The sequence below is a fragment of the Sceloporus occidentalis genome, unplaced genomic scaffold (genome assembly GCF_023333645.1).
Source record: "Sceloporus occidentalis isolate IW3139 unplaced genomic scaffold, rSceOcc1.0.p SCAF_128, whole genome shotgun sequence".
NCBI classification, from domain to species: domain Eukaryota; kingdom Metazoa; phylum Chordata; class Lepidosauria; order Squamata; family Phrynosomatidae; genus Sceloporus; species Sceloporus occidentalis.
The window spans coordinates 2269191-2283329 of NW_028317108.1; the positions used below are offsets into that span (position 1 = coordinate 2269191).

At 40.0% G+C, this 14139-nt stretch overlaps 1 protein-coding gene across 1 annotated transcript in view; it reads right to left on the reverse strand.

The window, feature by feature from the left end:
* The window catches only part of LOC149281743 (DNA polymerase alpha subunit B-like), a 65659-nt gene extending 64795 nt beyond the window's left edge, over positions 1-864 (reverse strand). The window contains exon 1 of the mRNA XM_089499061.1: positions 783-864. Coding sequence (XP_089355187.1) covers positions 783-864 — 82 coding nt within the window. The remainder of the gene's footprint in view (positions 1-782) is intronic.
* Between the last annotated feature and the right edge of the window lie 13275 nt (positions 865-14139).

The window sequence follows — 14139 nt, forward strand, 5'->3', positions numbered from 1 at the left end:
TTAATAATATTTTTTGCACCCACACAACAAATATATTTCGGTGGAGCTTTTTTTTTTTTTTTTTAAATAAAATTTTTAGATGTATAGTCCAATATTTAGTACGAATTATACATTCTAAAAAATCCCTAATATTTTACTATGACCAAATACCACACAATATATTAATGTAATTGTCCTGAATTAGAAAAAACCCAACATGCACCGATTGTTCATCACTTTCAAAGCTAATTTAAACCCATGACGTGCCAGGCACCTCAATTGTTTTTATACGGTTGAGGACCAAGTTTTCCCTCTCTCACAGATACTCACTTGATTTTATCCCAAAAGCTGCAATGTGCTGATGTTACACATGTCTGAGGTGTAATAGGGCATATCAGGGGGTGGCATATAAGAGGGCATTATGGCATATCTGGGAGGCAGTGTGGCAAACCTGGGTTCAAATGTGCATATCTGGGCGGGCAGTTTGGGAAATAAAAACAAGAAATGCATTTTTATCAAAGTTTTTTTAATTCTGCCGTTTGTTTTTAACACCCAGTTTGTTCATTAAATTATTTTAAGTAAACGAAAAGTGTACATTTATTTTGGTATCCGATTAATAGAAAAAAAAAATTGGTCAACTAATCAATTATGAAAATAATCGTTAGTTGCAGCCCTATATTTATGCATATCTTATGTGTGTTTTGATTCCCTTAATGCCCCAGTCTCTATTAATGTTGGGAGACAGTTCCATTTATCGACTACACTCAACAGAAACATTTTATTAAGTTACACCCCTTCCTTACATTTCTCAGGGACGTCATCATCCTCAAACTGGACATCAAAGACTTTCAGCTCTTCTTCAATGCTCTTTAATGATACAGGCATTGTAACACCACGATTGTCCCAACAAAATCTATTTAGAAACAAAAAACCACACTATAAGGTGTTAATTGTAAGTCAGTACCCGACAGAGAGCTGAAGACTAAATCAGAGAATATATATATATATATATATATATATATATAAAACTTGGTATAAACACCTAATTAATTCACACTGACCGATTCAGATGATTTCCGCTTCCAAAGCATAGAACAGAACCGAAACGAAGAGGAGGTGACGGCAGCCCTTCCAAAGACCAGTAAGATCCCGAAACTAATTCACAGATCTAGCCAAAAGCGGTATCTATGAAACTGCGCTAATATATCATGTTATATGGTGACAACATGAGTCCGGTTCCGTGCGACTAGAACTTCCCGCGCTAACGAATACACCATATGCAAAACAGCAGGGCTTACGTCAAACAGACGTAGCTTCCTGATGCACATCCAATCAGTGTTCCGTTACTAAGGAAGCTGTGGGTGTGTCCAAAGCGGTTAGCGATGGCGCCAGAAGGAGCGGGGAGGTTGTGAACTAAGAATGCGTGGTTAACCTTACGCTGTCATCCAAATAGTATAGTATTTGTTGAGGGGCACAGATAGAGAGCGAGAGCTCTCGCTAGTTAATACACTATTATTACAAAGTACTGTCTCCCGGAATTGGGATTTCATTGCGCAGTGCGAATGCTAACTGAAATAAAGACGGGGCTAAGGCCTTATGCAAGTCATTGGAATGTCTATAGATCGCTGCTGAGATAGAACTGAGCTGGACTAAAACCCCAAGCCCCAATTTAATGCGTTTAATTTGGTAGCTAAATAGTTGTCTCAGTCAACGAGGCCACGAGTCTGTGTATGTATCATTAGTTATGCTGACATATAACCCTTTACATTTAAGGTAGGTAGGGACAGTTTTAGGATGTGTTATGTTTTTACGCAGCCCTTGTATTTCTAGTTATTTGCTAGAATATTATAATGGAAGTGATTTATGTCAGTGTGGATGGGTTAAGACTAGGCAGGCCTGTGTCTGGCTTCAGTGGGCTGAGTTCAAGGGCATAACTAAAAACCACAAGGCTCCTGTGCGGAAAATTACCACAGAGCCCCCAACTTCACCAAGCAAATTGTGCCTCTTTTGCCCCCAAACAACTTGCGAGTACCTCTATTGCCCTCAAACAGCCTGCATGTACCATCTTTCAGCCAGCTTGTCAATTCCCCAAACAGCCTGTCTCTGCCATCATTGTCCCACCCCCTCCAACATACACTCTGGCACACATATTCACTCTCACACACGCTCAAGACTATTTACACATACTGATCACACGCGATTAACCCCTTAAGGACTAGGCTGTTTATTTCAATTTTTTGTACCGTTTGTGACCAAGGCTGTTTTAACACTTTTGCCGTGTGCATGGTTAGCTGTAATTTTCTCCTCACCTATTTAGTATATCCACGCAAGTTATATATTGTTTTTTTCAGGACAAGAAGGGCTTTCATCATTTGATTTCCTATAAAACAATAAATAATAATAATGATAAATTGAAAATAAAACCCTTTTTTTGCTTTTATTTGAAAAATATTTTACTCATTCAAAAAAGCTAATAAAATAACTTAAAGCCACCAATGCAGTTTACCCCATCAAACCATATATTTTTGAAAACTAGACACCCCAAGGTATTTCAGATGCTGCTCAGGTGACGACCTATGACGTGCCTGACACGTCATTTCATTAAACAAGCTTAGAAATTGATCTAGGATCACTGTCTTCACGTAAACAGTGTTGCTGTAATGCCTCAATGTTGAGGCATTCAGCAGCACCGAGATCGGCATCAGGGGCCATGTGTGGCACCTCCCCAGGGTGTCAACATCCGCCATACACTGAATGGGAGCCGACGCCTATTTTAAAAGAGTTTAGGAGGGGATCAGTGATCGCCTCCTAAACTTCAATGGTGTCGCTGAAATGCCTCGATTGCAAAGCAATCAGCGACACCGAACACTCACCCCATTATTATTATGAGCAAGTTTAGCAAATTAGCACTGTATCTTCCCAACAATCTTGACATGGAAAGAGTTCAAGTAAAACCATTTCAAATACTGAAGGGGTGTCTAATTAAAAAAAAAATGAATGGTTTGATGAGGTAAATTGAAGTGGCCGGGCTCAAAGATAGGGGATAGGCACAGACCGACCAAAATGGGAAGGGGGAAGCGCACTTCCCAAATGTGGCCTTTTAACCCAAAAACACTGTACTCGGGAGATGATGCTGAACATTTGATGTTGTTTGATATTAACGTATACCTGGAGCTATAGATTTATACCTGAAGTATAATTTGTGTGAAAAAAATACACAAAAATTACTACCACAAACTTTGGCAAAGGCTGGTGGTAGAATCTTATGCATGGAAAAGGTTAAAATACTAGCCTTTGAAATACCTTGGGGTGTCTAGTTTTCAAGAATATATGGTTTGATGGGGTAAATTGAATTAGCCGGCTTCAAAGATGGCCCTATTAGGACATGGGTCAGTAGGACCAGATGTAAAAGTTCCAAGTTAAAAAATGCTTCCTCAATGTGGCATTTTACCTCCCAAACAACCCGACAAACCCATACATGGGGGTATCACTGTACTCGGGAGATATTGCTGAACACATATTGGGGTCTTGTTTGAAAGAGACATAATAGGAGGTGTAAATCCATACCTGAAGCACAATTTTAGTGATAAAAAAAAACACAAAATAAATTACTATAAATAAAATAAAATACTACAAATGGGTGGTAGTAGAATTAGTGCATGGAATGGGTTAAAATACCAGCATCTGGAATACCTTGAGGTGTCTAATTTTCAAAACTATATGGTTTGATGCGTTTAATTGCATTGGTCATCTTCAAAGATACCCGAAAGAGCACATGGGCAGAGTGGCCAAAACAAAATTGGTTTTGAAATAGCACAACGCTATTGGGAAGTTCGCATTTTTACCTTCAAAGATACCCGAAAGAGCACATGGGCAGAGTGACCAAAACAAAATTGGTTTTGAAATAGCACAACGCTATTGGGAAGTTCGCATTTTTACCTTGGAACTTTGACATCTGGTCCTACTGTCTCCATATTGCTCATAATAATGAACTCCATAATAATCTCTATTGACTTGCATGGTTGAATGCAGTACATGTATGGAGCAGTTACAGTGTGTCCTGGGGTGGGTCTTCGGTGTTTCTGAATGCCTCGTTATCGAGGCATTTTAGCTTCACCGTTGAAGTTTAGGAGGCGATCGTCTCCTAAACTCTTTTAAAATGGGCGTCCGCCACCATATAGTGTGTGGCAGATCTCTTGACATCGAGGCATTACAGCAACACCGTTTAAGCTAAGAATGTGATCTTACATCAATTTCTAAGCTTGTTTAATGCCATGATGTGCCAGACAACTCATTGGTCTTAAGTGACCATTTTTGCGTGACGTGCCTGGTCCATGCTGTCATACGTAAGAACATATATACTCCCGCACCATCCATGCTCTCATACATAAGAACATATATACTCCCGCAACCTCCTTACCTTTCCTGCAAGCAGCCTTGGTTTTACCGTGGGGTCACGTGATGTAACACTTGGTTCCTGTCTCTCCATGCCAGTTAAAAATTGTTTTGAAAGGACCCTTCCAATCCGGACCAGCACAGTCAAGGTCGGCATTTTGAAGCGGCACGAGGAGACAGGAACAAGTGGTTGCCCAGGCCCCCTAGAGAGATTGGCAACCCCTGTAGTTACACCACTGGCTGAGGTGCAACCTCTCCTGACAGAGAGTTATTGCCTTCACTTTCCACTTTTAAATAGCACTTGTGTATGCTGATTACTTGTTGTGTTATATATTTATGTTGGACATTGTATTTATAGTCTTGTGTGTGCCTCCCTTTTTTTGTATAATGTTCAGTTGTGCTGGAAAGAGTTCCAGGGAATTCTGCCAGCTGGGACTTGGCCTTAATCTTATGCCATTTCCATGAGTCAAAACAAGCTTTGTTTCCACTAGACATGGGCGCCAGCGGAAAGGTAATTTTCGTGGGTGGGGGTGGATTTTTCTTTCTTTGTATTCTACAAAATTCGTCTCCTTCTGTTCGGACATTATTTGTCCAACGTTTTCAGAAATCTCATTTGTCTATCCGGTTGTCATGGAGAAAAAGAAATAAACACATAGAAGAAGTTGAATTAAAATGGTGATGAACTAATTAAGATTTTCGTATAGCACACATTTGTTTTTTGTTTCTTTTGTCCAATGTTGCATTAGTTCGTTTCTCCGACAAATAGCCAAAATGGTAAAATTTGTCCCGAAAACGGATTTGTACGAATAGGAATGCGCTAGTCTAGTTCCCACCTCTTGCTGGCTTGCCATCCTTTGTGGTTCTCTTGCAATATCCCCTATATACATTTTTCCTTTCCTTGGATTTGCCCAGATTGCATCCACGGGGTGCAATAGCCAGATCACCACTCATGGACAGCTGTTTCATCCTTAATGGGACTCGTCGGCATGAGGTTGTGATACTGTCTTAATACTTGAGGCTTGGGGTAACCAAGAAATACCATTACATAAGATATTTTGGGTAAAGGTGATGGAAAACCCTTCCACTAAAATTTAGGGGTATGTAGAAGCATTATTAAACACTCATCTACAGACACCAGTCAAACTGTGAGTGGATGGCTCAGGACAAGGTGCTGCAACAACTAAAGAAAATTAATGTTAACAAAGCTCCGGGGCCTGACGGTATTCACCCACGAGTACTTAAGGAGCTGAGTCAGGAAATAAGTGAACCTCTGTTTCTAATCTTTTGGGATTCTTTTCTTTCAGGAATTGTACCAGAGGATTGGAGGAAGGCAGATGTGGTTCCTATTTTCAAAAAGGGTTCAAACTCTGTGCCCGGAAATCATAGACCTGTGAGCTTAACTTCCGTGGCTGGGAAAGTATTTGAAGGACTGTTTAGGGATAATATTCAAGAATTCCTTGGGAAGAACAGTATTATTAGCAAAAATCAGCATGGTTTTATGAAACATAGGTCCTGTCAAACTAATTTAATTGCATTCTATGAAGTAAGTAGAAGTGTCGATCACGGGGTTGCAGTGGATGTAATCTACTTGGATTTTGCCAAGGCATTTGACACGGTTCCACACAATAGGTTAGTATTCAAACTGAAGGAAATTGGTCTAGGTGCAAATTCTTGTTCTTGGGTAGAACATTGGCTTAGAGATAGAGAACAGAGAGTTGTTATAAATGGTAAATTTTCAAGCTGGTCAAAAGTGGTAAGTGGTGTCATGTATAAAAAGGGGCATCAAATCGCGGGATAAAGATATAATGTTGCCTCTGTATAAATCAATGGTAAGGCCGCACCTTGAATATGCTGTGCAATTTTGGGCACCTATTCTAAAGAAGGATATCATAGCACTAGAAAGGGTGCAGAGGCGGGCTACAAAATTAATAAAAGGAATGGAGCACTATAGTTATGAAGAAAGGTTAACTAATTTAAATCTGTTTAGTTTAGAAAAACGTCGCCTCGGAGGTGATATGATAACATTATATAAATATATTCGGGGCCAATACAAACCATTGCGTGGAAATCTGTTCATAAACAGGACTATGCATAGGACACGTGGTCATGCGTTCAGACTGGAAGAAAGGAGATTTAGACTCAGGGGCGTACCTAGAGTATTTGGCACCCGGGGCGGATCCTGTAAGTGGCACCCCCCCCCCCCAAAATGTAAAGACATCTACAAATAAATTAATAACTTATAAGTAAAATAAATACGTTTAAATAACATTTACTGAACATATAATAGTGCTTTCTTTAATAACCCTCCAAAAAAACCAGCGTCCACATTGCCCACATAGAACCTGACCAGCACCCAAATTACACACACATAATGCTCGGGTGCAGGTACAGGTACAGGCTCGGGTGTGGGCCCACTGGCAGGTAAGCCCACAGGCAGGTTCAGGCACAGGTACAGGCTCGTGTGCGGGCCCACGCGCAGGTAAGCCCACAGGCACAGGTACAGGCTCGGGTGCGGGCCCACTGGCAGGGCGGACGGGAACGGAGGCCCACTGGCAGGGCGGACGGGAACGGAGGCCCACTGGCAGGGCGGACGGGAACGGAGTACTACCGGGCCAGGCACTTGTACAGGTTCATGCACGGGTACGGACTTACGCTCGGGTACTGGATCGTGCACGAGTACCGGCTCAGGCACGGGTACAGGAACAGGCTCAGGCACGGGTTCGGGCTCGGGCTCAGGCACGGGTAGCGGCTCAGAGCAAAGGCAGTCCTACAACTTCAATGCCAAGGCCCTGACTCATGGGCAGGGCAGGTCTTATAAAGGCAGGCTTCACTCAGTTCATGAGGCACAGCTGTACCTGATAATCAGGTTCAGCTCACTCCAGAGGGAGGAGGGTGGCCACTAGTGGTAGCAGATGTGTTAGCTTGATGTATGATTCAGCCATGGTTCAGGGAGCAGAGAATGGATCCTGACACTGCCATTTTGGGGTCAAGAAGGAATTTTTTCCCTGGTTAGTGCAAAATTGGAAAGAGCGAAACCGGGGTTTTTTTTGCCTTCTTTTGCATCAACAGCAACAAATTAACAGATATAGGAAAGGCTGAACTTGATGGACGCATGTCTTTTTTCAGCCTATATAACTATGTAATAGTTTTCTGTATGACTTTATCAGTCTCTCACATAGTTGTGGAGGAATTATGGTCTACTCTTCAGTTCATTGAGGTTTGCAGGCATTTGTTTATGCACAGCTCTTTTAAGGTCACAGTATTTCAATCAGGTTGAGGTCTGGACTTTGACCAGGGCATTGCAGCACCTTGATTATTTTCATTTCACGTGTAAAAGAAAGTGAAGAAAACCAGTGTGAATAGGGTATATATAAAAGAGAGATAATGTTCAAAATACTTCCCTTTATGTTTCCGGATATCCAGCTGCAACCCGTACAAACACTCTCCAGGTGTTTTAAAAATTAGAACAAAGATCACTAGGGGGCGCTTGTATATACCGGTTGAATAATAAAAAATAAAAGAAAAAGAAAAAACAATGATTGTGTAGTATTATGCACAAAAAATCCGCACTATATAGCCATATTATGCACTCACAATCAGGAGGCATCCAGCGACACCAAACACTTACCTGGGGATGGACTGTGACCGCTCCGGAGAGCGGTCACAGCCGCAGCTGCCGGTGATCTTCGCCATCTGCAAGATGGCGGCGGTCCGGAAAAATTCAATAAAGAAAAACAATAAAGTCTAAAAAGTTCGCTAGACGGTCTCCAGACCCTCTAGAGAACTTTGGCTCCACTTGCAGGTTGAACATAGGTACTGCATTCAACCATGCAAGTCAATGGAGCTCAGCTTTCTAATCACAGTGTGATTAGAAAAAATAAATTAAAAATAAAATAAAATTAATAATAATTAGAAAAAAAATAGTAAAAAAACAGTAAAATGTAAAAATAATTTACCACTGATGTCACTATCAGGGGAACCTTCAAGTTGAAAAAATATGTAAAAAAAATAAAAAAAGGCAAAAAAAAAAAAATATATATATATATAAAAAATATATTTTTGTGAGCAAGTCCTAAAATTAGCATATTAGCTTAAAACAATTCTCGCATGGAAAGAGTTAAAATACTGGCATATTAAATGCCCATGGGGTGTCTACTTTAAAAAAATGTATGATTTGATGGGGTAAATTGAATTGGCCGGGTTCAACAAGGTCCCAATTAACACGGGGGGAAGGATTTCCAATTAGAAAAATGCACACGTACCAAATGTGGCCTTTTAGTTCCCCCCAAAAATGACAAACCCATGCATGTGGGGTATCACTGTACTCAGGAGATGTTGCTGAACACATATTGGGGTGTCGTGTGACAGCGGCATATACCAGGAGCTGTAAATTCATACATAAAGTAGGTGTGCGTGGGAAAAATACACACACAAAAATACTACTGCAAACTTTGAAAAAATGCTGGTGGTAAAATGTGTGCATGCAAAGAGTTAAAATACCAGCATTTAAAATACCCTGGGGTGTCTAGTTTTCAAAAATATATAGCTTTATTGGGCACACTGAAATGGCCCGGCTCAAAGATGTACCAAATAGGGCATGGGCAGTGGATCCCCAAATGCCAAAGTTCAACATTGAAAAATGTGCATGCCCCAAATGTGGCCCTTTTGCCCCCAAACAGCCAGGCAAAATCATTCATGTGAGGTATCGCTGTACTCAGGAGATGTTGCTAAACACATATTGGGGTGTTTTTTGATAGTGACATATACCAGAACCTGTTTATTTATACCTAAAGTAAACTGTGTGTGAAAAAACAAATGCAAAAAAAATTACTACCATAAAGTTTGACAAAGGCTGATGGTAGAATAAGTGCTTGGAAAGGGTTAAAATACCAGCATTTGGAATACCCTGGGCTGTCTAGTTTTCAAAAATATATGATTTGATGGGGTAAATTGCATTGGCCGGCTTCAAAGATACCCGAAATGGCACATGGGGGGAAGAATTACCAGATTTGGAAAAAATGGCTTTGAAATAGCAAAACGCTACCTGTACTTATTGCTCCATAACGTGCAGAAAAAAGCAAAAAAACATAAAAACATTGGGTATTTCTAAACTCAGGACAAATAGTAGAATCTATTTAGCAGGTTTTTTTTATTACCTTTTATAGATGAGTAAAAGATTTTTCTAAATTTTTCACCATATTTTATACTTTTTTTAATAGTAAATAATATGATACAATCAAAACAATGTCATCTAAAGAAAGCCCTTTTTGTCCTGAAAAAAACAATATCTAATGTGTGTGGGTTCAGTAAACGGGAAAGAAGAAAATTACAGCTAAACACGAGCAGCGCAGAAATGTTAAAACGGCCATTGTCACTAAGGGTACAAAAAGTAAAATCAGCCTTTGTCACGAAGGGGTTAAACATCTTGAAAAACATCAATCCATGAAAAAAAGGTGTTGTGGCTAAGGAAACTTACCCAATTAGTGTAATCAAAAGATGTGGCTAATAGCCCTTTAAATTTTGAGGGCTTCGCCATGATATAGTTCATTTAGGTGCCTCACGATTTATTACTGCGTCTAGATACTTTTTGATCGTTTAGCTCAGACCTTAAATCTTAGCTTAGTTTAGATCAGAGAATTCCAATACTTAGAAGCTAGTATTGCTTGTTATAAGAACATGGTCTGTATTTTTAACCATTACAGCTAATAAATCCCTTCTGAGTTTTACAAAATCCAGAGAGACCAAATAATATTACCATTAACAAAGCGAAGTAACACCTTGTTTCCAGGTCAAGACCTACCTCCAGATTTTACACTTGCTAGAATAATTATCCTCTCCAAAGATGCTAATAAAACGTTTGACCAAGTAGCGTGGGCTTTTCTTTTAAAGACATTCCAAAAATTCAAGTGAGGAAATGTCTTTCATATCAGCGAAAAATTTTAACTCCCCATTGTTCCAACTTCAAAAAGGTACCAGGCAACCAGGTAGGGTTGGCCCTTTGTCACCTTTTTATCTTAGCCTTTTAAAGGAATAAAAATCCATGGTGTTGAGATTAGAAGTGTGGCTTTTTCAGATGATTTATGACAGACCCTGAGCATTTGATGATTGTACTCAACGAATTGAACCATACCACTCAATTCCAGAATATCTGGAAATATCTTAAAATAAATCTCTTAAAATCAGACGCCCTATTGTTGAACGCGATAGAACATTATAAACGCAGACTCCCAAGCATTTTTAAATTGTCTGGGTTATCGCTTATGTACCTTGGTATTATGATACCAAAACAGCTAAATTAGATGATTTTACCTTTACAATTGTATTTCAAAAAATACAAAACAGCTTTGAAACCTGGGCACATTCACCCTTATCTATTATTGGTAGAATCAATTTGATAAAAAATATATATTTTCCCCAGTTGCTACAAAACATTTAAATGCTACCCTTACATATTCTAAAAAAAGAATAATTCAACAGTATGAAAGAAAAAGAAAATGAATGCAACCAAAAACAAACAGGAGCTTTAAGCTACCTAGCCTGAAATGGTATAACATAGCTAGTTAATTGCGTATTGCAGGCGATTGAATAAAAAGACTATACAGACTAGGTCAGAGAACAGATTTTAATTCGGTACATTATTCTAAATGACCTACCACAGGCCAAAAGGTCACACATCCCAGAACACTGTGCTTCGAATCCATTACTGATTAACCCTGTTAGGGCCTGGCAAATCATGCAACAATGCAGGGAAATAGATAAACATAGGTCATTGTTTCTTCCGTTTACTAACAATACAGATTTTCAACATGGAGAAGCAGACCTCAGATTTTCCCTATGGGAAGGCAAAGACATTGAGCTCACTCTGTACAGTGATCCCTTTTCTTATACTTCAAACCAACAACCAGCTCCCGAGTGGCCATGTTTGGATCTACCGCTAAGCAAAAATGTATCCTAAGACCATTCTTACCTTAATTAGACATTACTTAAGAGGAGACAAAATTGATCAATTTTTTAACCTGGCTACACACACAAAGATTACGACTTCCCTACTCTACACCAATTACTGTAGACCATAAACCGTTCACTCCATATGGGGGTATTAGTGCCTGGAAAACGGATACCCCAAGTATCCCTAAACTGATCATACTATGTCCTTTACATACTTCCATGACTTGACTGTACTGACTGCTCTGTAGAAATGATGTAATTTTGAGGAGTGCAAGACATATTGGTCTGACAGGTAGTGACATGTGCATCAAGTGCAGCTGTGAATACAGATATAAACATTAGTTCACCTCAGTTCATTCTGGGTGAGCAGAAGGCCCCTAAAGGGACCCACAAATAGCTTAGGAGGCTCTTAGATTTCACAGTTCTCCTAGCTTTAACCAGCATTACATTTATGGAGAAAGAAAATAAAACCTTTCCTACTGACAGAATGGACTGTTTCACTGTCTTATGAAGAATGAGACAGAGAAAAAGTTCTATTATACATAAGAACCCTCTATTAAGGTTTTAGATAAAAGAACACACAAAACCATACTGCTTAAACACCTTACAACATGATAAACCACAGTGGATGAGAGAGTTGGAGATGGGTAGGTAGAGAATAGGTAGAGAGAATGTAGGGGAGGAGGTGGAAATGGTGCCAATTGAACAGGATTCGCAAAGTCTCAATGAACGTTAATACACCCTGCTAAGAGAGACAGATGTTAGGAAGTTAGGTTATAATGCAGGTTGTTTATATTATTATTATAATTCCTTCCAACAACAGCATAAAAAGACCCTTTCTACCCAGGCAGAAAACTGTTACATGATTGTTTGACACATAATAAAGAAATTCCCATGTGGCAGTCACACAATATCTTCTGCAATTTTCAATTAGTTTGTGGTATCAGGGTAAATACAAAGCCACATCCATCAAACAGCACAGCAAAGAGTAGACTTGTGCATTTGGATTTGTATGAGTTGCAAATTTACGAAATTTTGGTCAATTCTGCACTTCGTATGAAGCCCTGAAAACAAGGCCAGATCCTCCACAAATTGGACGAAAATGAAGCAAAAAATCTTGTCTGAAATTTGTGGGTCCACATTTACTCACACTCTCTCACACTTGCATTCTTGTTCACTCTCTCACATTCTCTAAATGTTTCCCTATCTTTTCTGGGGACCACTTTCACTTCTGCCGGCCACTTCAGCTTCCGTATCTTCTTCCGCATCTTCTTCACCTTCTCTCTTCTATTCTATCTTCAATCTGCTATCTTCTTTTTTCATACGCATTTCTTAGGACATAACCTTGTGGGAATTTCCCCAAAATGGCAGTGCTTGCTGCGACATCCTACCCTGATCCTCCAGTTGGAGAAGATGATGTCACTGAAAACGCAAACTCAGGGCAATATGAGGGTGCTTGCAGTGACATCCTCTCCCAATACTCCAATTGGGGTAGAGGATGTCACTGGAACCCCCGTCATATTGCCCTCAGTTCACGTTTTAGACGATCCTACAAACCTTGTGACCTTGTTAGAATGGACACATACTGTAGTAGAAGGTCTGCCCTAATAAAAGGGTCACTCTACTTATGGCTCTAGTTAAGACTAATTTAGATGCTGTCAAAGACTATTCTAAGTGAGCAATCAATCTGATTGCCTTGTCTCTCAGCCGTATCTAACATAAAGGCTAAGGGGCCCACAGAGTTTGCTACTTTGTATTGAACATTGTGGAGACAGTGGTGAAAAACATCTGAGGCTACAGATGAATTGCAGAAAAGAGCACCATCTATTTCAGGACTACAAAATGCCTCCATGTTTGGTATACCTACATGAGACCTTAGCACTAAGTCGTTCTCCTTGACCAGGGGTTAACTAAATGGTAATCTGAGGAAGTTATTAACTTAAGCATTATTAGCCAGCACCCATCATTTACTTTTGGCTTCTTTTTCCAATGTCTCTTGAGGACTATCATGGGAAACATGCCTGGACTCCCAGTCAACCAACCTAGGCCAGGGATTTTTTGCACCAACTCTGTGGGTAGTGCATGGCTCAATGGAGCCACTGCTATCAAATGACTGGGGGGAACAGTCAGTGGCCAATCTCCTTTTGTTCTTTGTGATGTAAAGCCTCCAAATGGGGAGGAAACCTAACCCCAGGAATAAAGTTGTTTGATCTATGTAAGCACATGATACCTGGGAATCTACTATTATTTTTATTTTTTGATCCTGGAGGATAAGAAAAAGAAGAGGATGCGTCCCTGGCAGAAAAAAATGTTCTTTACTGTAAATTCCTTTTCTGAAGAAGAGAAAGGCAATCTTTCTTTCTGTAGGGGAAATTTATGTCTCTCTGGTGTGAAAACCAGAGAGTCAGCAAAACAACTGTCCTCCATTTTAGCACTGATGAAAAAAACTTGCAGAGGTATGCAACAACACATGACATGTGCACACTGCATGCACACCCACTAATGTGTCTGGGAGGCTTGCCGTCTCCCATTGGTTGTTGCAAGGTAGCAGGCTTCCTGGAGAACAATTGTATTTTGTGAATACTCTAACATAAATTATTCCGCTTGTAAAGTAAAATGTCTTACTTTTAGGAAAGCTACAACATATCACCCATTCAGTTTTGGTTCTAATGTTGGCAGCTCCAGTCCCAGAAAAGTGGTCCAGTTGAAGTAAATAGGAGTGCTTTCTGTGCATGTGAGTGTGTGTGGGGTCTCTTTAGACATGCTGGAACCCTGGAGCGAGCCAGTCTGGCTTGAGGTGACTATTATAGATCACGT